General features: G+C 47.4%; 1 protein-coding gene and 1 long non-coding RNA gene across 2 annotated transcripts in view; both read right to left on the bottom strand.

Annotated features, from left to right (window-relative positions):
• Window positions 1-25000, bottom strand: part of LOC147033097 (uncharacterized) — a 44456-nt gene that overhangs the window by 19141 nt on the left and 315 nt on the right. The window contains exon 2 of the long non-coding RNA XR_015055439.1: window positions 2763-2889. This is a non-coding gene — a long non-coding RNA (uncharacterized LOC147033097). The remainder of the gene's footprint in view (window positions 1-2762; window positions 2890-25000) is intronic.
• Window positions 5230-6151, bottom strand: LOC147033098 (beta-2 adrenergic receptor-like). The gene has a single exon (XM_085871905.1). It carries the CDS (start codon window positions 6149-6151, stop codon window positions 5444-5446), a length of 708 nt encoding a protein of 235 aa, XP_085728031.1. The 3' UTR covers window positions 5230-5443.

Below are 25000 nucleotides of genomic sequence, written 5' to 3'. Positions count from 1 at the left end.
CAGATGGTATTTGTCTCCGGATGTGTCTGGATGGGAGTTTGTTTCTGGGCTTGTTCGAGCAGTGTTTACGTCTGGATGGGAGCATATCTCTGGATGTGTTCAGATGGGAGTTTGTCTCTCGACAGCTTGGCTCCGGATACTTACGGGCGGTGCTTGTCTCCCAACGTATCTGGGCATTGTTTATTTCTGGATGGGAGATCGTCTCTGGGCATGTCCGGTGGTGTTTGTATCAGGACGTGTCCAAGCAGTGTTTATGTCTGGTCGGTGTTTGTCTCCGAACGCATCCTGGTGGTGTTTATGTCTGGATGAGTCTTTGTCCGGATGGGAGTTTGTCTCCGGACCTGTCCGAGAGGTATTTGGCACTGGGCAGCTTGGCTCTTGGCATGTGCGGACATTGTTTGTCTCCAGATGTGTCTGTGTTCGTCTCCAGACGCGTCTGGGTGGTGTTTGTCTCCGGACATGTCCGGGAGATGTTTGTCTCCAGATGTGTCTGGGCATTGTCTGTCGCTGGACGTGTCTGGGTGGTGTTTGTCTCAGGATGTATCTGGGTATTGTTCGTCTCTTGACATGTTCGGGCATTTTTTGTATCCAGAGCTGTCTAGTCTGTGTTTGTCTTCAGACATGTCTCAGGGCAGTGTTTGTCACTGGACAGCTTAGTTCTGGGTGCGTCCAGGTATTGTTTGTTTCCAATTTGTCTGTGTTTGTCTCCAGAAATGTCTGGGTGTTTTTTGTCCAGACGTGGTGGGGTGATGCTGTCTTCGGATAGCTTAGCTCCGGACATGTCCAGATGGGAGTTTGCTCTGGATGTGTCCAGATGGGAGTTTCTCTCCCGACGTGTCCGAGCAGTGTTTGTCTCCAGACAGCTTCGCTCTGGACGCTTCTGGGCAGTGTTTGTCTCTGCATGTGTCCAGGCTGTGTTTATGTCTGCACGATGTTTGTCTCCAGATGCATCCGGGCTGTGTTTTTGTCTGGACGTGAGTTTGTCTCCAGATGTGTCCGAGCATTGTATGTGTCTGTATGTGTCCAGATGTAGTTTGTCTCCAGACATGTCTGGGAATTGTTTGTATTCAGCTATGTCTGTGTTTGTCTCCAGATGTGTCTGGGTGGTATTTGTCTCAACATGGCTTCGCTCCCAATGCATCCCAACAGTGTTTGTCTCTGGACGCATCCATCGGTGTTTGACTCCAGACATGTCCGGATGGGAGTTTGTCTTCAGATGTGTCCGAGCAGTGTTTGCCTCTGGACAGCTTCGCTCCAGACGCATCTGTGCAGTGTTTATCTCCGAATGCGTCCGGGTGGTGTTTATGTCCAGACGGGAGTTTGTTTCCACACGAGTCTGGACTGGAGTTTGTCTCCAAACGTGTCTGAGCAGTGTTTTTCACTGGACAGCTTGGCTCTGGGCACGTCTGGGTGGTGTTTCGGTCCGGGCAGTGTTGACGTCTGGACGGGAGTTTGTCGCCAGACGTGTGTGGGTGGTGTTTGTCTCTGGGCATCGTTTGTTTCTGGACTGTGTTTATCTCCGGACATGTCCGGGTGATGTTTGTCTCTGAGTGTTATTTCTAGTATGTCCAGTCTATGTATGTATGTCTAGTTTCTAGTATGTCTAGTATGTCCAGTATGTTCAGTGTTATTTCTAGTATGTCTAGAAAATGGATTTCAGACATCATTTTGTTCCCATCTTCACTGTTATGCGATGCAGAAGAATTTTGATGAGACATTACTGCATGAATCTTAATGAACGCTCCACCACATGTCTGCCTTCTATTCCTCTCACCTCTTGCTGTCTCCCCTTTCCACACCCCTTCCCTTCTCACTCTCCATCCCTCCTCGCTTCCCAACGCATCCTCTCTTTCCCTCTTCACCTCCTCACTCTCCCCACACTCACCCCCCCCTTTCATATTCGCATTAGCAAACTGATGGGTGGTATTTGCTCGCATCAAATAAAATATTACTCTTGGATAAAACAGCTCAAAGTGGGGATTTATTTTTTCGTGAATTTTTTATTTCTTTTTCATGTTTTCAAAACTGAAATTTTCCCTGATTTTGTGGATTTAATCTTCGAAAAACACAAGTGTTGGTTTAAAAAGTCCCTTCAAAACTGCTAATTTTGTTGAAAGTGGTCAAGAGAATTTTCAAACTTTGCTCCACAACCCCCATTTTCATGCTTGGAACTTGGAGAACTGCTTTGGATATGGTAGGGCACAGAGTGAGATTCAATCCCTGCCACCTAAATATTTTTCTTCGACACCCATTCTTCCCCCAAGCATCGCTTTGTTTTGTCCTTCCACCCCGCTGTTCATGTGTTTCCACACTTTCCACAGCTATTTCTACTTGAGCCTCGACTTCAGAAACAAAAAAATAAAGGGTGACAGATGGACCATTGTGTACAACTCATAGGTTCGATAAACTAGCTTGTAAATGTTTTAACAACATAAATGCTATAAGTAGCCTAATCTTTAAATTATGGTCAGAGTAATGACCAAAATGAGTTGCTATTTATGCAGTTGAAGTTCACTGTGAAAAGCCTCTGAATTTGCTCAACAACCGCAATTTTCTGGAACCACAAGAAAGGAGATGTTTGTAAGTCGCCATGAACTCGGGACTTCGGGAGTAAAGAATAGGGTTACATGCTGAGTTAATATAACCTAACCATATAAAACTGGATTGATAAAAGGCACCAATGCAGAATCCACATAGTACCTGTGTGGGATTGACAATGAAAAACGGTAACCAACAGAATATAAAAACACCCATGATAATACCGAGTGTTTTCAAAGCTCTTCGCTCATTTGCAGACATTGTTTTCCTGTTCTTGTTCTTCTTTACAGACATCTGTGTACCTTCACCAACTCTTTCTTCCCTCAAACTATTCACATGAATCTGTTGTGCCTGAAAGGGAAACAGCAACATGTTTGTCACAATTATGAACAACAACAACAAATATCTGATTGTTCAGTGAACCTGCATCACCTATCATGGAGTGTGGTAGTACTCCATATAGAGGGATGATAGGGGGATAAAATGGCTGCCCATTCAAATGTGTACACAATGATACACTCATAAACGATTTTAGGGAAGTCATAAGCATTTAAAATCCATACATTTTATTCTCTCACGTTTTCTGAACGACGAAGACTTAAAAAGATGCCAGAATACATTGCTAAAGCACCATACTGACACATTATGAAATCGCCAATTTGTACTCATTCTTCTTCTTGTGCTTCCCCTCTAAAAACAATGTAAAACCTTAGCCCAACCGAACTCAATAACTGCTGAAGTCATGATGGTGATTCCAACAAACACGAGGAAATTATTTTGTCTCTGGGCTAATGCACGCAACCCAAAATTAAATTGTTCTGTATATTCAGCATGAGTCCTTGTATTTGGAAAAGAAATCAAACATAAATGTTGAATCAACCAAACCAGGCCAGGATGGTGGGAGGGTGGGGGAATGGATACTGGACATTACCATTCCAGAACCATTCCAACCCATGCTGCAAATCAACTGAAACGAGTATAAAAGCAATTTAATAACATGGATGGATTTAATCCATTTCAAAATAACAAAATATAAAAAAAAACATAAAGCATTTTATAACTTAAAAAATTGCAGAAACCAGAAAAAATTTTTTGTTGTTTCCATCACAATCCCACAACAAAAGTAAAATGTCAAAAGATATTGTGATGCTAATCAATGAGGATTGTGGTGTCGTATTGTGGCACCGTAATGTGGTCATTCTTCATTGTTATTCTTCTTCAGTATACTGTACTTCTTCATTCTTCTTAATCATCCATCACAATCCCACAACAAAAGTAAAATGTCAAAAGATGTTGTGATGGTAATCCATGAGGATTGTTGTCGTATTGTGGCATTGTAATGTGGTGTCATTCCTACATTGTTTGGCTGTTTCTTTTTAGAAATATCATCCGTCTGTTTTTAGTTTTTTTAAATGTCTTTTATTTCTTGTGAATATAAGGAGTGAAACTGCTCGTTACGGTTTTATCTCCACCCAATTCGGTGGTGGCAATGACATTGAGAAGTTTCTTCAGTTGACTTGCAGAAGTGAGAAGTAATTGTTCAAGAATAAACTTCAGGAATAATGCCAGATGAACAAATCGTAAAAAGCAAAAATAAACATTGAAATAATTTAACAATTCTGAAAATTTCCATATCATGGAGCTATATGCTATATAAATATGTACGTGCAGGGGCAAGCCACCCTGTGCTGCCCGGGATGAGTGGGGGAATACCGGTGTTGCCCGACTGGGTGAGTTTTTCCCAGCACTGGTTTTGGGATGGGATAGAATTTTAAATGCTTTGGAGTTTTTGGCCTTATGGTGGTTATCTTTTGCTTGTGGGATGGTGGCAGCACATCCAAATATTCACATTATAGCGGCTTCAAAATGGACATCAAGGCCAACGTGTGGTTGCTTAAAAAAAACCTTGCCCAGATTCTGAAGTACTGTCTTGTATTTACACCCAAAATTTGGGGCCTCGAGGTTATATGGTTGGGTTGTGAAGGAAAAAGGTCAAAATGCACAAACACATAAACACTTGAAAATATGTTTGAAGAAATACAGGAAGTGGAGAAAAAAATTTGGAAACGCCTGGGTAAATAAGGGACACCAAGCAACAGCTTCCACACAAGTGTGGCCCATGTGTTAATTGAGCAAATAACATTCCAGCATGCTTGGGGTCATGTATAAAAATACTGCATCAACCTGGTTGTTTATAATTATGGCACACGAGTGTAAGAGAAATATTTGGCCACAAAGAGAACGATATGGTCTGTATACTTCTTCATTCTTCTGCATCAATCAGAATTCTATAACAAACGTAAAATGTCAAAAGATGTCGTGATGGTAATCCAAAAGAGGATTGTGTTGTATTATGGCGAAACGATGCAGAAATCAATGGAATGATCAAAAACCTCAAGAATGAAGTGAAAAGATCCTGGAAGCTGAAGAATGCAAAGTAGTACCAGTGACCGTTGGATGTACGAGAATGATGATTAAGAACCTCACAGAGATAATAAAAACTATCCCTGGGAATATTGGAAGCTGTCCAGGGCTCAGTGACGATCCTCAAGAGAGCCTTCGGCACAAAACTTTGAGAACAGAAAACTTCACAGCTTGGTCCATGAATGGTGACCCCTTACTGAAAGAAGGCGGATACTTTGAGCCTGCCCTGGGAGGACTCCATTCCATATTCTGAAACCCCATATCTCACTCACACACACACACACACACACACACACACACACACACACACACACACACACACACACACACACACACACACACACACACACACACACACACACACACACACACACACACACACACACACACACACACACACACACACACACACACACACACACACACACACTTTTTTGTATCTCGACCATTGATTTTGATTCTTTTGCGAAAATCGCGATTATTATGAAAAGTTCAGAAAACCAAAACTCAATCTTACCTGCCGATTGGCTTCTTTCAGAACTCGCGAATATACAAAGATCATCACCAGAGCAGGCAGGTGGAAGGAGAGAAAGCTCGTGATTAAGACATACTCCACCGTGGGGAGAAAACTGCAGCAAGTGGGGTTTTCATAGCATGCCATTGCTTCAGGTTGTTCTGAGTGGTACCAGTTGAATTCAATTGGAAAGAAGGACATGGTGAGGGAAAGGATCCAAACAGCAAGGGCAGCATAAGATGCTCTACGTCGTGTAACGAGGGACGGATATCGTAGCGGCCTCGTGATGGCGATATGACGGTCGATGGCGATCACACAGAGACTGTTGATGCTCGCAGTTACACTTGTGACATCGATGATGAATATAAAGTTGCAAGCCTGACGTCCAAAGGGCCACGCGCTTCCTTCAAGAATTTGCATCGCAGTAAAAGGCATCTCCACCATCCCAATTAACAGGTCAGCGCAGGCGAGTGAGGAAATGAAAACGCTCAGCACCCCTTTCATGAGATGTTGGTAACGCGTTACAGAGAGGAGAACCACAACATTTCCTCCAACGGTGAGGGTGGTTAGGAGGGAGAATGTGATATACAGGGTGATGTTCCAAGCATTTGATAAACCAGAAGTATCAGCTGATTGATTTCCCAAAACCATTTCTTTGACATTGACTTTTACCATAATCACTTATTTGTTGCTCAAATTCATGAAAGGCTTGTTATATTCCTTTTATCATCTCCAAGGTGAAAACAAGTACCACAATAGCGACCGTTGTTCAGAATATTGGTGATCACCTCAACATTTATAAAACTCAGTGGTTGAGTTTATTCCATTCGTTCAAAATGCACCAATCAACCTCCACAAAGAAATGTTCTCCAAGAGATTTGAAATCCCAAATGAAAATTTTTTTTTCAAATGAGATCAATTACAACCTTGGTGTCTGCAAAGTGCCAGAAGTCCAATTGACTATCCTGGAGGAATGATATGCTGCTCTCCCGGTGGACCCAATTTTTCAAATGACCTGATTCTCACTTTGACTCATGCTGAGCAAAAAGGTCTTCCATATGTCAACTTAAATATTGCTTTGGATTCAATCCACAATTAACTCGACTCTCATGTGGTGGAGGATAAAACAGAATAGTTACTCGAAACTCTAAAGTAACTCGCTGTTGACCCACCCTCGGGGTGGGTAGAGAATGTGAATTTGAAGTGAAGTACAATCTTTGCAGAAGCGAAATAACTGATTAAATTGACACAGACGGAGTTTTGTGGTCTAAAGTGCTTTGCCATGCCTACGGATGTGGCAAAAGCACCTTCACAGAAATATTTAATTTATATTACATACTTTATAATCATACTTTAAGTGTTTTACATGCTGACACTTTTTGCGTTTCAAGTGCACAAAAAGTAGTAGACCACCACCAAAAGTGGGTGGTGGAGTTGGCAACTATGTATTCCCTTTTTATACGCCATATATATATATATATATATATATATATATATATATATATATATATATATATATATATATATATATATATATATATATATATATATATATATATGGGCGTATTATGTGATACCGGTCGTCCATTCGTCCGTCCCTCTGTCTGTCTGTCTGTCTGTCTGTCTGTCTGTCCGTTCCTTTCCGCACTCTAACTCCCAAAGTTTTCAACTTTCACACTTCACATCTGGTACATCGGTACAGACTGTGGAGACGGTGTGTCGCAACATACTGTTGCGGATTCGCGCCCGCCGGCGTGCGAATGGCCACGTAACTCGAATCGCGGCACGTCGCCCACCGGACGGACAATCCCGTCGTGACCCTCTCGGACTAACGCCGGGAACTAGTCACGGGTGGGCCTTTCGGCCTCACCACGATCGTGCCAATCGGCCCCCCGCGAGGGATAGGGTTGTTCGCCAAATTCGACCTACCTAAGTACCCACACGGAGGGTAGACCGGGCGATCGCACCTCGCCGCAGGTCGACTTCGGACACGGGCCACTTTAAGCGACCCGCTCCGTACTATCGGGATAATCGAGCGGTGTTATCGTCAACCTCGACGGTTCCGATTATCGGGCGTATTTAGCCCACAACCAACCCTTTACGTGAAGTCAGATGGAGATTCAATTAGAGAAAAGACGAAGCGAAACGGGAGAAACAGTTCAACATAAAGCACATTTATTCCGCGGCAAACGGAAAGCACACATATACGATTACCACAATTATGCACCAAAAGCAAATGTAACAAAAGAAGAAACAACAATTACGCACCAAAAGCAATTGCAACAAAAGAAACACAATGCAGATCTACTACCGACTACCGAGCACACGGCAACACTCATACAGTTTTACTTCACAGACGGCACCGACAACACATATACTCCAAAGCAAAAGAAAAAGGAAGGGGCCACCCTCAACGATGAGGGGGCAGACGGGCCTGGGGCCGAGACCGCGTCGAGCCTACCCGTCTGGTGATGAGCCGCAAAATGGCGGCGGCGCCCCGACTCCACGGGCCTCGCTGGCACTGCCTGGAATGGGGTGGGAACGGGGCCCCCTTCTCACACTATCTCAGCGCGGGGGGAAACAGGGGGGGGTTGTTGATGCTCTGGGGGAAGGAGGATATCTGGCTGGCTTGGGTCCCGCGACGAGCGACGCCACTGCGACCTCGACCGCGTTACCGGCCTCCCCTCTCCGCAGCTCCCCGACTCTGACACGAGCGCAGACCTCCACAAAGCTTCTTGGCTTCTCCAGATTCTCCGGACCCCGACAGACACTCTCTCGACTGATTTCGCCGCCGCCACAACTCTCCAACTCTTTTTAACTGCTCAACTCTTCAACTCTTCCCAACTGCTCAACTCTTTCCTCAACTCCCCAAATTCGCCCCGCGCTCGGCGCTTTATAGTCCGACAGGAGAAATCATATGCAGATTTTTGGATCAGGAACGGCTCGGGGGCGGAGCCACGCTCGCCCATTGGACGAAGGAAAAGTGGGCGTGAATCATTCTTGATCCGCGAATCTGCATATAGCGATTATACTCCGACGCGCCTGGAGGCGGGGCCAAATCGCCCCACGCTCGCTGATAGGACGGAACAGAAGTGGGCGTGAATCATTCTTGATCCGATTTCTCGGAAAGGCCGCTTTTTGCACCCGCTGCTCGGTGCGCGCCCTGTACGAGTCCAGGATCGGTGCCCACAAGCGGCGCGGGAATGGCGGTGATGCGATGGTTGCGAGAGCGAGATGTGACGGTAAAGGTCGTGGCTGTTGGCGTTGTTGTTGTTGTTGTGAAGCGGCGTTGCGGTTGGTGGTTGTTGTGTGATGGCTGTTGAGACGTGGTTGGTGGTGGTAGTAATAGCGGCTGGTCCAAAATAAAGATAGTAAAAGAAAAACGGCTATCCTGAAGAGTCGCAGCCCGACTGAATGACATTTATTCCCTCGAAACAACGGGTTTGGGCCTAACTACACATATACTTACAGAGATATCTCACCTACGGGACCTGAATGGTGGTTTGCGAATTTCGGCAACCACAACAATACGTTCGTCATCTAAAGTGGTTGCCATGGCAACCAGGATGCTGTTTTTCATGTAGTAGCACAATTCTGTTTCTACCTTCTTGTTAAGAATGTGGCAGTGAGGTGTTTTTAATCATGTGGGAGTGAGGTGTTTTTAATACCACAGCAGTGAGGTGTTTTTAATACCATGGCAGTGAGGTGTTTTTCATCATGTGGCAGTGAGATGTTTTTATACGCCCAATATATATATATATATATATATATATATATATATATATATATATATATATATATATATATATATATATATATATATATATTTTAATAATGTGGCAGTGAGGTGTTTTTAATAATGTTGCTGGGATGTGTTCTTAATAATGTGGCAGTGAGATGTTTTTATACGCCCAATATATATATATATATATATATATATATATATATATATATATATATATATATATATATATATATATATATATATATATATATATATATATATTGTTGTGGTTGACGAAATTCACAAACCACCATTCAGGTCCCTTAGGTGAGATATTTCTGTAAGTATATGTGTAGTTAGGCCCAAACCCGTTGTTTCGAGGGAATAAATGTCATTCAGTCGGGCTGCGACTCTTCAGGATAGCCGTTTTTCTTTTACTATCTTTATTTTGGACCAGCCGCCATTACTACCACCACCAACCACATCTCAACAGCCATCACACAACAACCACCAACCACAACGCCGCTTCACAACAACAGCCACGACCTTTACCGTCACAACTCGCCACCATCGCATCACCACCATTCTTGCGCCACTTGTGGGCACCGATACTGGACTCGTGCAGGGCGCGCACCGAGCAGCGTGTTCAGAAACATCACAGACTTTCCGAAGAAAACGGATCAAAAACGACTCACGCCCACTTCTGTTCCTTCCTATCGGTGAGCGTGGGGCGATTTGGCCCCGCCTCCAGGGCGTTGGAGCGTGGTCGCTATATGCAAATTCATGGATCAAAAAGCATTCACGCCCACTTTTCCTCGGTCCAATGGGGAGCCAGTTAGAGGTGAAGGGTCGGAGGTAAAGGGTCAAGGGTGAAGGGGCGAAGCCACGGGGCATATAAACGGCTGCGTTCGTCAGTCAAGGCAGTTCGCAGTTGGGAGTTCGCAGTTGGCAGTTCGCAGTTGGGAGTTCGCGGAGCCAGTGAAGAGTTGGGACGAGTCAAGAGAGGAGACGGAGAGGGCGCTCGGACGAAGCTGTGGAGAGGCGGCGGCGGCAAAGGCGGTCGAGGGGGTGCTCGCGTCGGATTCGGGGAACTGCGGAGGGAGAGGCCGGCGGCGCGACCGAGGTCGTGGTGGAGACGCTCGTCGCGGGACCCGAGACAGGGAGATATCCTCCTTTCCCCCGAGCATTAACAACCCCCTCCTGTTTCCCCCCGCGCTGAGATAGTGCGACAAGGGGGCCCCTTTCCCACCCCCTACCAGACACTGTCCGCGAGGCCCGCGGAGTTGGGGCGCCACCGCCACTTTGCGTCTCATCATCAGACGGGTAGGCCCGACGCGGTCTCGGCCCCAGGCCCGCCTCATCCTTGTGGGGGGTCCTTTTCTTTTGCTTTGGGTATGTGTTGTCGGCGCCGTCTGTGAAGTAAAATTGTATAAGTGTTGCCGTGTGCTCGGTAGTCGGATAGCTCTGCATTGTCTTCTTCTTTTATATTTGCTTTTTGTGTAATATTGTGTGTCTTCTTCTTTTACATTTGCTTTTGGTGTAATTGTATATGTGTGCTTTCCGTTCATCGTGAAATAAATGTGCTTTATGTTGAACTGTTTTCCCGTTTCGCTTCGTCTTTTCCTTTATTGAATCTCCATCTTACTTCACGTAAAGGGTTGGTAGTGGGCTGAATACGCCCGATAATTAATCGAACCGTCGAGGCCGACGATAACACCGCTCGGTTATCCCGATAGTACGGAACGGGCCGCTTAAAGTGGCCCGTGTCCGAAGTCGACCTGCGGCGAGGTGCGATCGCCCGGTCTACCCTCCGTGTGGGTACTTAGGTAGGTCGAATTTGGCGAGCAACCCTATCCCACGCGGGGGGCCGATTGGCACGATCGTGGTGAGGCCGAAAGGTCCACCCGTGACTGGTTCCCGGCGTTAGTCCGAGAGGGTCACGACTGGATTGTCCGTCCGGTGGGCGACGTGCCGCGATTCGAGTTACGTGGCCGTTCGCACGCCGGCGGGCGCGAATCCGCAACACTGGTGTCAGGTCGTGCGATATAAACTCATCGCCCTCCTCGCGGCACTGGTATCGGAGAACGGGAAAACGGGCTCTCCTGTCTCCAGCTAAATTCACGGGAATCGGTCCAGGGGTGAGAGGAGCGACCCCCGATTCCCTCCAAATTACGAGCGAGCTAAATTAACCCTTTACGAGAAGCAAGATGGCGTCTCAAGGCGAGCGGGAGCCAGGGGTATTAGAAATGGATGTAGAATGTGTAGAATCCATGGTCCAGGACGAAATCCCCGTGCAGGAAATGTTGGTTGTACAGGAAAACGAACTCGCCCAACTGAACCCAGAGCCCGAAATAGGTGCGGCAGCGGCCGCGGTGTATGACACCTCCCCTCCCCCTCTCCACCAAAACCTCCCGATTCTTGCCGAATCAGCTCACCCAAGCGCACCCGACATGGCCCAGCTATTCGCCATACTAGCGGAAATGAAAACGAGGATGGATGCGAATACACAACAAATGAACGAAAAGATGGATACATTCACAAACGAAATAAAACGCATGAAAACTAATATGGAAACAAATGCGCAAGGAATGAAGGAAGGAATGAAAAAGCTGCGGGGTGAGACGCAGAACATGGGCCGATGCCTGCAGGCGGGCATGAAGGCCGTGACCAGGGAGCTGGGAATGGCGACTCCACGTGTAGGAACGAACGAGCTGGGAGGGGGTGCAACGGCTGACAGGCCCGCGGTGGAGGCGGGTGAAAAAATAATTCGGGGGGCGTGTTGGGCGAGGGTCGTGACAGAAAAAGTGACGGTAACCGAGAGGGACAAACTAATTGGGGTGACGGAGACGTGCACGAGGGAGATAAGGGAAGTGACGGAAATGATAGTTGAGTCAAGGGAGGTAAAGGGTGAAGAGGTGACTGAGTTGGCAGAGACACGGGAGATGGGAACGATAGAGGGAAGACTGCACGATGAAGACGGGGTAAGTGACGCACACACACACACGGAGGTAGTGGAGGACAATGGGGATGAGCTGGTGGACTGGGTGGAGGCCCGGTGCGAGCAGTTGGATGGCCTCCTCCAGGAACGAGGGGAGGGAGTTTCCCCCTTGAGGCGAGTCACGACCAGGTGAGTTCGGTCGTGCTTTGCGAGGTCGAGGGGAGGAGTGCTGTGGACAGGTTCACGGAGAGCTTGGGGGGTATAGAGGCCCCGGAGACCCTTGTGGGGACACGAATCCCCAGTGTGGTTGTCTCTGTGTGTGTGGTGCAAGGTGTGAGTGCGTCGCCGTGTGTAAAAGGGGCACCGCAAGTGGAAGAGGCCATGTGTGTGGATGAAACGGCCAGTGTGGATGAGGCACCGCGGGTGAGTGCCCCCGCGTGTGTGAGTGAAACGTCCAGTATGGATGAAACACCGCGGTTGAGTGCCCCCGCGTGTGTGAGTGAGGCACGGTGTATGAGTGAGGCACCGCGGATGAGTGCCCCCGCGTGTGTGAGTAGTATAGCACGAGTGAGTGAAAGGCCGCGAGTGCGTGGAGCCACGTGTGCAAGGGTAATGGCATGCGTGAGTGAACGGCCGAGTGCAAGGGAGACCGTGTGTGTGAGAGAGCGGTATGTAAGGGAGATGTCGGTGGGCATGTGTGAACATGCAGCCGCGTCTCCCGGTGTGAGTTTAATGGTGTGGAGTGTGAGCGTCGTAACACGCGGGAGCGCGTGTGTTGAATGGCGACGACGGCGACATGAGAGGAAAGAAAGCCGAGTAGCGGCTGTAGTTGTTTCGGGGACCGTGCCGGGTTCACCCAGCAGTGAGCACGAGGTCCGTGCTGTGCAACGCACGAGCCCCCCACGTGCTCGCTTGCGAGAGTGAAGTCCTGGTCCGGAAACGCACGCGGTGGATTTGCCGATCCCGCGGACAGACAAAGCTTAGGCAGGTAAACGGATTTGGACCGGACGGGTTCTCCACGCAATCGTGTGTGTTAAGCTCCAACGGGCAAAGCACATGTGTTCGCGTGGGGAACCCCTCGAGACGTGGGGCTTGTGTTTTTTTATGCGCACGGTGACGTCATGGCTGCACGTGGGGTTGGAATCCGGCAGGAGGGGTATCCCTGCCGGATGGTACCGTCCAAGGAGGGTCGAGGAACACGTGCAGCTGCATGACGTCACGGGCAGGTGGAAAGTGCGCGAGATGCGAGTTGCCGCGCTGGTGCTGCGCATGGAAAAAAAAAAAGAAAAAAGCAAGCCTCACTTTCGGGTGCACAGGATTCCTGGGCAAAGGGTGGAAGACCCCCTTGACCCGGGGCACAGGATGGAAACTAGTTAGGGGGAAGGGTTAGCTTAGTTAGACCGACTTCATGGGGCAGGGGTAAGTCCTCATGGAGTCCGTGGAATGGATTAGTTAGAGGGATTGTAGCCAGATTTAGGTTGGGAAATAAAATGAAAGTTATTTTCGAGATTTGGAGATAGTGACAGACTTGTGAATGTGTAGAGGGGACATAGTTTAGCTACGTAGTGTTAAAAGGAACGTGCTACTAGTTTAAGGGACGACGTGGGAGCACGAGTTAGTTAGGGGATGTAGTTAGGAGGATGGCAGAGTTCAGCGGTGTGTGTGTTGAAGAGTTGGTGAGTTGTGAGGTGAGTACTTGTTGAGTGAGTGAGGCCAGCGGGTCTGTGTGAGTGGAGCGAATGGGGAATGCATGGTGCGATGAGTGATTGGGGGGAGGAGTGACTCCCGCCCAAGGGACCCCGGGGTCAGTGTAGAGTGAGTTAGGGGGTTAGTTAAATTGAAAAATGGAGGTCGTTTTGTTGTTGGTGGGGAAGTAGGCTCGAAACCCGTTTGGAGGGGTGCAGGAGCCCTGTTGACGGACTGGGAGCGTGGCTGCGAAAGGTGAGTATCGCTGAGTGGGTACCCCGGGCACCAGGCTAGTCGGCCGTGGTAGGCCAAGGGCCCATGGGGGGCCGGGATAGCGTAGTGGGCACGGGTGCGTCTGCTTGGTGCGGGGGCCCGGGGCGCCATTAGCCGCGTGGGCAGTGTTGTGGGCACGGGTGACGCTCGGAAAGGGGCCCGGGAAGCCAGCCTGCCACGTGTGCGTTTCAGGGGAGGTGCCATGGGGGGCACTTCCCGGTGTTTAGGGAGCTGGTAGGCTCGGAGGCAGTGTAGTGCCCGGGGGTGCCATAGCGGGAGAATCGGCAGAGGGTCGTGCCTGCCAAAGGGAGCCACGTGTCCCAGCCATGAGACCGTGTGAGGGCACGGAGAGAAAATTGGGGGGCGAGGCCCGAAATTGTGAGGACACCAACACAGGCGACGGGAATCTGGGTTGTTAGAACCAATAGTTTAAGCGAGAGGCGCTTGTTGAAAGCCCCGGGGTTGTTTAACAGTTAATGGTTAGGGTAGATTAGGAGATGTACCCCTCCGCACCATCCATCCCCTCGCTCTCGTTGTGGGCCGCTGGACCCACTTTGGTTATAGATCGCTGAACTCTGGGGAGGCCATCCTGAGGCTTGAATTGGGCCTCGACACAGGACGCTAGCTCTCCCTTATTCCCCTCCGGGAAGGGAACGTAGGGGTTGGGAGTAGGCGAGGTGACAGGATAGGTTAGCCGAACAAGGACAGTAAAGGGGGTTAGGGGACGATTTATAGTGGGGAAGTAAAAATAAAAAAAAAAGTTGGGGCTAAATTGGGGTTTGACAAATTAAGGGAGTGGGTATAGACAGTGACAGGCAAAGGCGATAGGTAGGGAGGGAGACCGTAGGGTAGGTCCGAGCCCGCCTTCCGAGTGGCCAGCACCACCGCACTCCCTCCACCAACCTCCACTGAACGGCAAAGGCTGGCCAGCTTCATCTGCTGGCTGCGTTGCTGCAAGGCAAAGGCCGGCCCACTTCATCGACAGCTGCTGTGCTGCAAGGCATGTGCCGGCTGGATCGTCTGCAGCTGCTGTGCTGCAAGGCCTGCGCTGGTCGGATTGTCTGCAGCTGCTGTGCTTCAAGGCCTGTGCCGGCCAGTTCATCTGCCGGCTGTGTTTGCCTGCAGCGGCCTTCTTCTGCGGGCTGTGTTTGCCTGCTGCCTTTGCCATGCCATGCCATGCCATGCCCACTGCCTACATTCACCAGCCCCGTTCAATTTTGCTTTGCCCTCCCCCCCCTGTTCATTTCCATGTGCGCCAGGATCAGAAAGCAACAGTTTGCAAGCTGCGAGAACTGCCCTGTTGGCAGCTACAACACGGGCCTGCAGTGGCGGCCCGTGCACCGTGTTTGCGTTCAGTTCAAACCATTCATCCATCCATTCGTTGTGTTCATTGCGTGTGCCACTTGAGCTGGCACGGAGACTACGTTTGCGCAGCCCATGCACCGTTGTGGTTCACTGCGTTCAGTTCAAACCATTCATCCATCCATTCGTTGTGTTCATTGCGTGTGCCACTTGAGCTGGCACGGAGACTGCGTTTGTGCGGCCCATGCACCGTTGTGGTTCACTGCGTTCAGTTCAAAAGGGAAGGCCTTGGACTGCGTGTGAGCAGCCGGCCACGTTCCCCGTCACCTGCATTGTTTGAGCCAGAGACTGCATGCGAGCAGCCTGGCTTCCTGCTAACTGCTCTCTTTTTGCAGAGTTCAGTGATCCTGGGCCATGGTTTAGTGTAAAATTTGTAAGTTAAGGTTAAGATGTACTGTACATATGAGTGCGCCCCCGGCATGTCTGTTTTAGCGCCGGCAATTTTATTTAAGTCGTCCGTGTGAGTGAGTTTGTTTAGGTAGTTACTCAGCCCTCAGGTTATTTATTTTGGGGACACGAATACCATGAATGTCGCACTCAGGGATCCGTAGGTAAAATGTACTAGGGGAAAACTACACATGATGGCACACGAAAATTTGACGACTCGGGACGAGTCTGTAAAAAGGGGAGGGGGTAGTGTTGTGGTTGACGAAATTCACAAACCACCATTCAGGTCCCTTAGGTGAGATATCTCTGTAAGTATATGTGTAGTTCGGCCCAAACCCGTTGTTTCGAGGGGATAAATGTCATTCAGTCGGGCTGCGACTTTAGGATAGCCGTTTTTCTTTTACTATCTTTATTTTGGACCAGCCGCCATTACTACCACCACCAACCACGTCTCAACAGCCATCACACAACAACCACCAACCACAACGCCGCTTCACAACAACAGCCACGACCTTTACCGTCACAACTCGCCACCATCGCATCACCACCATTCTTGCGCCACTTGTGGGCACCGATACTGGACTCGTGCAGGGCGCGCACCGAGCAGCGTGTTCAGAAACATCACAGACTTTCCGAAGAAAACGGATCAAAAACGACTCACGCCCACTTCTGTTCCGTCCTATCGGTGAGCGTGGGGCGATTTGGCCCCGCCTCCAGGGCGTTGGAGTGTGGTCGCTATATGCAAATTCATGGATCAAAAAGCATTCACGCCCACTTTTCCTCGGTCCAATGGGGAGCCAGTTAGAGGTGAAGGGTCGGAGGTAAAGGGTTAAGGGTGAAGGGGCGAAGCCACGGGGCATATAAACGGCTGCGTTCGTCAGTCAAGGCAGTTCGCAGTTGGGAGTTCGCAGTTGGCAGTTCGCAGTTGGGAGTTCGCGGAGCCAGTGAAGAGTTGGGACGAGTCAAGAGAGGAGACGGAGAGGGCGATCGGACGAAGCTGTGGAGAGGCGGCGGCGGCGAAGGCGGTCGAGGGGGTGCTCGCGTCGGATTCGGGGAACTGCGGAGGGAGAGGCCGGCGGCGCGACCGAGGTCGTGGTGGAGACGCTCGTCGCGGGACCCGAGACAGGGAGATATCCTCCTTTCCCCCAAGCATTAACAACCCCCTCCTGTTTCCCCCCGCGCTGAGATAGTGCGACAAGGGGGCCCCTTTCCCACCCCCTACCAGACACTGTCCGCGAGGCCCGCGGAGTCGGGGCGCCACCGCCACTTTGCGTCTCATCATCAGACGGGTAGGCCCGACGCGGTCTCGGCCCCAGGCCCGCCTCATCCTTGAGGGTGGTCCTTTTCTTTTGCTTTGGGTATATGTGTTGTCGGCGCCGTCTGTAAAGTAAAATTGTATAAGTGTTGCCGTGTGCTCGGTAGTCGGATAGCTCTGCATTGTCTTCTTCTTTTATATTTGCTTTTTGTGTAATATTGTGTTTCTTCTTCTTTTACATTTGCTTTTGGTGTAATTGTATATGTGTGCTTTCCGTTCATCGTGAAATAAATGTACTTTATGTTGAACTGTTTTCCCGTTTCGCTTCGTCTTTTCCTTTATTGAATCTCCATCTTACTTCACGTAAAGGGTTGGTAGTGGGCTGAATACGCCCGATAATTAATCCAACCGTCGAGGCCGACGATAACACCGCTCGGTTATCCCGATAGTACGGAACGGGTCGCTTAAAGTGGCCCGTGTCCGAAGTCGACCTGCGGCGAGGAGCGATCGCCCGGTCTACCCTCCGTGTGGGTACTTAGGTAGGTCGAATTTGGCGAGCAACCCTATCCCACGCGGGGGGCCGATTGGCACGATCGTGGTGAGGCCGAAAGGTCCACCCGTGACTGGTTCCCGGCTTTAGTCCGAGAGGGTCACGACTGGATTGTCCGTCCGGTGGGCGACGTGCCGCGATTCGAGTTACGTGGCCGTTCGCACGCCGGCGGGCGCGAATCCGCAACAATATATATATATTTTTTACGTTTGAGGGGGGGGGGTATGCATTCAAAGGGTAACTAGGATGTTTAATTAGGTATGCCATGCTGTTCCAGTGTACCAGGATCTCGATGTAATAAGTAGCAATTCGGTGGTGATAAGTTGTCGAGTAAATGTCCATTTCTTCAAGGGGGAAATTATAATTGTCACGTAATTAGATAGGGACACGGGATAGGGTAAGTGTGTCTGCGTAAACCCCTTTTAGTATTCTCTGGAGGCTTGCCGTGACGTCACAGGACAGTGCTGCGGATGGCTCCGCCCCGTGATCACGATTGGCGGAAGGCGACGGCGGAGGGCCAACAAACGGCTCGATTGGAAGTGACGAGGACGGGAGCATAAAAAGGTTCTGTTCGGGGTCGAAAAGGAAGAGGAAGAAGATCGGGACAGAAAGACCGTTTTTTGGGGTGGAGGTTGTTGTGCTAGGAGCGTGCTTGTTGTTGCGCTGATTCGGACCAGGTTTCTTCGTGTCTTGTAGCCTTGCTGACCCTCGTGCCTCACCTTGGTTGGCTCTGTGGTTCTGCTGGCTCGGAGTACGGGGTCGAACGGCGGGCGGACCTGCCTCCCTCTCCTGCTCGCAATTTGGCGCCAGAACTGATTCCCTGGCTGCTGTGAGCGGACTTGGGCCAAGACCAGGAGGTCGACAGCACCACGGTTTCTCTTGCCCCCCTGGCGAGAGCAAGGCCAGCTCGTCCGACGCCAATCCAGGGACTGTTGCGTCCACACCACGGTCCAGCCTGACCACCAGGAATAGCTATGTTTTGTGTGTGTGTGTGTGTGTGTGTGTGTGTGTGTGTGTGTGTGTGTGTGTGTGTGTGTGTGTGTGTGTGTGTGTGTGTGTGTGTGTGTGTACCTGGCGCCTTAGAGGGTTTGAGATTGGTGTATCCATTGGAATTGTCTGTGTTTTCCCCACGCCCGATCCCACACCACCCCGTCGAATCTCCCCGAATCCCTCTTCTTGCCGAGTCTTGTTATTTCTGGTTAGAGGAATAAACGTTATCAACTCAGTGAAAAGCGACTCGTGCCACCTTCCTCGTCTCGTTTGCGGTAGAGCGATTCGAACCGCCATCTTTGGGTTATAAATAAATAAACCGCCTCCATCGTTTCGGCTCATTCTATGTTGGCGGGACTGTTCAAGTCCCGTGGACGTCACAATATTTTAATAATGTGGCAGTGAGGTGTTTTTAATCATGTGGCAGTGAGGTGTTTTTAATAATGTTGCTGGGAGGGGTTTTTAATAATTTGGGTGTGAGGTGTTTTTAATACCATGGCAGTGAGGTGTTTTTAATCATGTGGCAGTGAGGTGTTTTTAATCATGTGGCAGTGAGGTGTTTTTAATCATGTGGCAGTCAGGTTTTTTTAATAATGTGGGGGTGAGGTGTTTCTAATACCATGGCAGTGAGGTGTTTTTAATAATGTGGCAATGAGTTGTTTTTAATAATGTCGCTGGGAGGTGTTTTTAATAATGTGGGGGTGAGGTGTTTTTAATACCATGGCAGTGAGGTGTTTTTAATCATGTGGGCATGAGCTGTTTTTAATACCACAGCAGTGAGGTGTTTTTAATACCATGGCACTGAGGTGTTTTTAATAATGTGGGGGTGAGGTGTTTTTAATAATGGGGCAGTGAGCTGTTTTTAATAATGTGGCAGTGAGGTGTTTTTAATAATGTTGCAGTGAGGTGTTTTTAATAATGTGGCAGTGAGGTGTTTTTAATAATGTGGAAGTGAGGTGTTTTTAATAATGTGGAAATGAGGTGTTTTTAATAATGTGGAAATGAGGTGTTTTTAATAATGTGGCAGTGAGGTGTTTTTAATAATGTGGCAGTTAGGTGTTTTTAATAATGTGGCAATGAGGTGCTTTTAATAATGTGGCAGTGAGGTGTTTTTTAATAATGTTGCAGTGAGGTGTTTTTAATAATGTGGCAGTGAGGTGTTTTTAATAATGTGGCAGTGAGGTGATTTTAATAATGTGGCATTGAGGTGTTTTTAATAATGTGGCAGTGAGGAGTTTTTAATAATGTGGCAGTGAGGTGTTTTTCATAATGTGGCAGTGAGGAGTTTTTAATAATGTGGCAGTGAGGTGTTTTTAATAATGTGGAAGTGAGGTGTTTTTCATAATGTGGCAGTGAGGTGTTTTTAATAATGTGGCAGTGAGGTGTTTTTAATAATGTGGAAGTGAGGTGTTTTTAATAATGTGGCAGTGAGGTGTTTTTAATACCATGGCAGTGAGGTGTTTTTAATAATGTCGCAGTGAGGAGTTTTTAATACCATCCCAGCAGGCACACAACGTTGTTGCAACGTCGTTTGCCGGTTCTATCCTGACGTCAGAATTGGGTCAGTGGGAAGTTGTTTTTGCAACACCCATTACGTCAGATTTCAACGCTGTGACAACGTTGAAATCTGACGTTATTGCAGCGTCGTGTTCTGGTTGTGTCCTGACGTCAGAATTGGGTCAGTGGGAAGTTGTTTTTGCAACACCTATGACGTCAGATTTCAATGTTGTGACAATGTTGAAATCTGACGTCGGTGCAGCGTCGTGTTCTGGTTGTATCCTGACGTCAGAATTGGGTCAGTGGGAAGTTGTATTTGCAAAACCCATGCCATCATATTTAAACGATGTGACAACGTTGAAATCTGACGTTGTTGCAGCGTCGTGTTCTGGTTGTATCCTGACGTCAGGATTGGGTCAGTGGGAAGTTGTATTTGCAACACCCATGGTCAGATTTCAATGTTGTCACAACATTGAAGCATGACATTATTTTTCAACTTTATCACGTTCATAAAATGGAGTTTTTGTTTTTACACTTTTCTTTGCACGCCAAAAATACGAACATTGCAGTGCATGACACCCTTCAGCTTCCAGCTTGATGGAGCCCTCGACCCGTCGGTCTGGGGCCAGCGGAGCACAGCTGTTCCACCGGTGCCATCATCAAAACATTGAAGTTTTGTATTGCAACATCATTATACGTTGCACAGTAATACATAATGACCACAACTTGAAAACAACTGTAATTCATAATCATTTCTCACATATCATGCAGAGCATGATTGGGGCAAAAATATGCAAGCAGTATGAATAGTAATAATATCTTTATTTGTACCAAAAAAGCACACTCAAATACAAACGTACAATAAATAAAAGTAGATACCATTGCAATTGAGAAACATATACCAAGTAGAGGGGGAGCACTCGGTAGAGTGCAAAACCTCCACCGCCAATACTACTGGGTCACTGATATCCGATTCATTGTAGGTCAAAACGGATCAGCCTCTACTGAACCACGATTGAATAAACTGAACAAGATCGATGCGCATGAAGAAATGCCCAAAAAATAAAATCGAAATTTTTTTGAAAACAAAGTTGCAAAATTTCTGGGTTTTTTTTCCTCTAACATTTTTTTTGGGGTTGTTGGAAATCACTTAAAACATGTAGAAATGCAAAAAAAAATTCAAATATTTTTCAAATAAAATGGACATTTTTTTGAAAAAAAAATTTTTTTTTTGGACCAAGTCCAAAATCTAATGGCTTGATCCTTGGACCATACCTAATCCCCCCACCAAGTTTCGTCGAAATCCGTCCAGGAGTTTTTCTGTAATACTGTTCACAAACAAACAAACAAACAAACGGGGTTTTTTTTTTTTTTTTTTTTTTTTTTTTTGTATACCTTGGTCGAGGCTCGTATGAGAGCTAACACACAACTCACAGCAAGGAGGCATGAGACAAGAGGGGCGGGAGTGGAAGGGACAAAACATTGGGGAACAGACACAGGTGAACTGTGGAAGGGAGAGGGATGGGGATGGGACGGGGAACATGGCGAGGGGAAGATGGACATTAAAGGGACTTTCAGGAAGGAAAGCAGGAGAATTGAAGGAAGTGGGCTTGGGTGGATTATCGGGGGTAGAAAAGATCGAGGATTTGGATGGGGGAAGATAAGAGGTGGTGGTGAACAGCTGTTTTGAAAGCCTGGAGGGAAGAATGGGAAAGAATAGAGTGAGGAAGTTTATTCCAAAGGCGGGAAAAAGAGGAATGAAAGAGTGAAGATGAGCAGTGATTCGTGATTTTGGTAGTTTTACCAGAAGGGGTTGTTGGCGGACCTTGAGCGCCCTGTGGAAATGTGGTTGGGACAAATCACAGAGAGAGCAGGGGGGCAAGGCTGGAGAGGAGTCGGTAGAAGACAGAAAGACCACCGACCAACCTGCGGTGATTGAGTGAGAGGCCCAAAGACTCAGCTTCATTGCGGGAGATGCCAATGATCTTAAAAGCCCTGGTTTCGACAGCGTGAAGTCGAGAAAGGTGGGAGGCAGGAGCACCAGCCCAGAGGGGAGAGCAGTACTCCATCAGGCTACGGACAAAAGCTTTGTAAGTGGTCAGGAGCTCAAGAGGGCCAAGGAAGGACTTTGCACGACGGAGGATTCCCAGTCGGCGACTGGCTTTTGAGGCAAGGTTGGAAATGTGACTTTCCCAGGAAAGGTCATGGCAGATAGTGAGACCCAGAAGCTTGAAAGAAAAGACTTCTTCCAGAGGATTGTTGAGAAAGTGGATGGGGGGGTTTTGTAAACGGTCCTTTCGAAGAGACATAGTGAGAGTGTGAGATTTGTGTGAGGTGAGGTGATAGTGTGTGAGGTGAAAACAGTAACCTCCATCCATCTTCGATGGCGGAGGTTAAAAATGGGGAATAAAAAGAAATACCACATGGGTAAAAGTCGTAAATACCTTTTTGACAAACTCACTTTATGCAAAGCACAGTTAACAATTCAAATTCAGAAAGTTCTGCTCCAGAGAGGAACTGTGGAGCTTCTCTCTCAAATATAATTGACTGCACAAAGGCACCTTTAAGTACAACATCATCATCATGCAGTGTTAGTAAAACTCAAGCCTGGTGTTGGCTTAGTGGTTAGGGTGGTGGCTTGGGATCCCTGGGTCCTGAGTTCAAGCCCTGTTGGCTGCTGAATTAAAATACACCAGGAGGTTGACTCAGCCTGTCATCCTTCCGAGGTCGGCAAAATAAGTACCAGTGTATTGGTAAGGGGGACACTGCATCAGCGGCATAGCCACGCCCCAACCAATGATGCAACCAGCAGCCACAGGCTGCACTTGATAGAGGGAGAGAGCAAGTAAAACTGCTGATAATTCTATGCTTGCATCCATTATGGGCATTCGGAGCATAAAAGGTATTGACAGATCATTCATTTATATAAAATGTAATTAAAACTTACTACCCAATGTTACAAGATTCATAATTAAGCAACCTCAGGTAAGAATGATGAGAAGACGAAGAACCACATATAAATTTTGCTGTATGACATTATAGTTGACATTCAATAGGTAGAAATTCAGCAATGACTGGTAAAAGAGCACAATATGGGTCCGACTTGGGAAGTCAAACACCTTTCTGATAGAATTTCAACATGATATATATAATTTAGAAATATTTTTACTTGTTATGTCCCACAGCGGGCATCAATAGAATGAGGTGCAAAAAGACTTAAACAGATGATACGTGACATGATATGAACAGTGCATAAAATTATATAAAACTGAATTACAATCAGGCAAATCAATGAGACCAAATATATATTGATGTGTGTGTATTCATACAAAGAATAAATATAAATCTAACATCATTAAGTATGAAAAGACAATTTTGAATGCATCTCACATAAATAATTCCAAAGCACAAAAAAATTAATTTGTTGGATGTTTTCAATCTTAATTTCACAAGAAAAGAAAATAACTTCATTATGCATAAAAATCCATGTAAATATTTTCACAATGTAAACTTCGGCTGGGTTTCCAACATACAACATTGCAATTAACTATGTTGCAAATTCTTAAAAATCAAGGACATGGACGGCTGGCACAGCGTGTTGCTGTTACTCGTTATTATTACACTAGTACGTGCCCGTACGTGCGAGGCTGTACATGCGTGGCCGTACGTGCAAATATAATAATAATAACTTTCAAACAAACACAGGCCGTTCCTTTGCTATCGTAAACGACGACTGGATTGGGGCAGTGTTTATCAATAAATGTGCATAAGAAATCGAGAAATTATGAGAATACAGTAAGTCATCACGATCCGGAAGTCCGTACGTTGTAACCCGTAATGGGGAATGCGGCTGAGGATCTCTTCCCCATCGGCCACACCGGCGCAGTTGGTTTGGTAAATAAATGGCCATAACTTAGGAAGCACTTGTCCGATTAATTTCAAACCTTGAAAAGGCACACACTCAGGTCCCCAGCAATATAGCTGGCAAGTTTCAATTGGATCGGACCAGTGGTTGGCGAGAAACTGGTCACACACACACACACACACACACACACACACACACACACACACACACACACACACACACACACACACACACACACACACACACACACACACACACACACACACACACACACACACACACACACACACACACACACACACACACACACACACACACTGCTGGAATTATAGATAGATGAGGGCTTGTTCCTGCCTGCACCTCCATGCCGATCAGGGGCATATTTCAAATGTTGTGATATGGCAGTGTCCACAGCTGCCTCCCTTGCTGTTGGCTGACTGGCCATGGTACTGTCTCAAAAAATAATAAGAATTTCCACTTCGGAAATGTTGGGCTTTATCATAATCAAACAAGACTTGCAATGTGAATTACGCTCAAGTTATGCACATTATAAACTGTCATTTAGCAGAATTCATTACCTCTGACAACTTTATAAAAATTCAGGTTCTGGAAAGGTCTCTTCCCATTGTTTCCACACAAATTGTATGTGGACATTACAGCATTGGACATCACTCTTATTTTTGAAAATAAAAACAATTTAGTACACCAGTGTTCAAAGCAGCTTGTAACAAGTTTTCAGTTCCACTGCCCTTAAAAAGCCTCAATTAATGTTATTCTTCATCATATAATATAATATAAAGTTATTTTCATGTCTTTTCATAAACATTTAACCAAAGGAAAACAATTGTGCACCGAAAAACTTGAACAACTCCCCGAGTGACAAACTACCGCAATGAAGGCTTCATTGTAACAAGCGGCAGTTTGTCGGCGGCCAAAGGGTTAATATTTTTTCTGACAAAACCACATTTTTCGGCGAACAATAACTGACAATTGTTTT

This window comes from Eptatretus burgeri, chromosome 2 (assembly GCF_056783735.1).
Source record: "Eptatretus burgeri isolate ZD-2024b chromosome 2, Ebu_testis_v1, whole genome shotgun sequence".
NCBI classification, from domain to species: Eukaryota; Metazoa; Chordata; class Myxini; order Myxiniformes; family Myxinidae; genus Eptatretus; species Eptatretus burgeri.
Note: the sequence above shows the minus strand (reverse complement) of the source record. Positions and strands in the feature narration are given on the sequence as shown.

Coding starts and splice junctions, on each gene's coding strand:
- LOC147033098 (XM_085871905.1), bottom strand. CDS start 6,151: ATGGTAAAAGTCAATGTCAAAGAAATGGTTTTGGGAAATCAATCAGCT.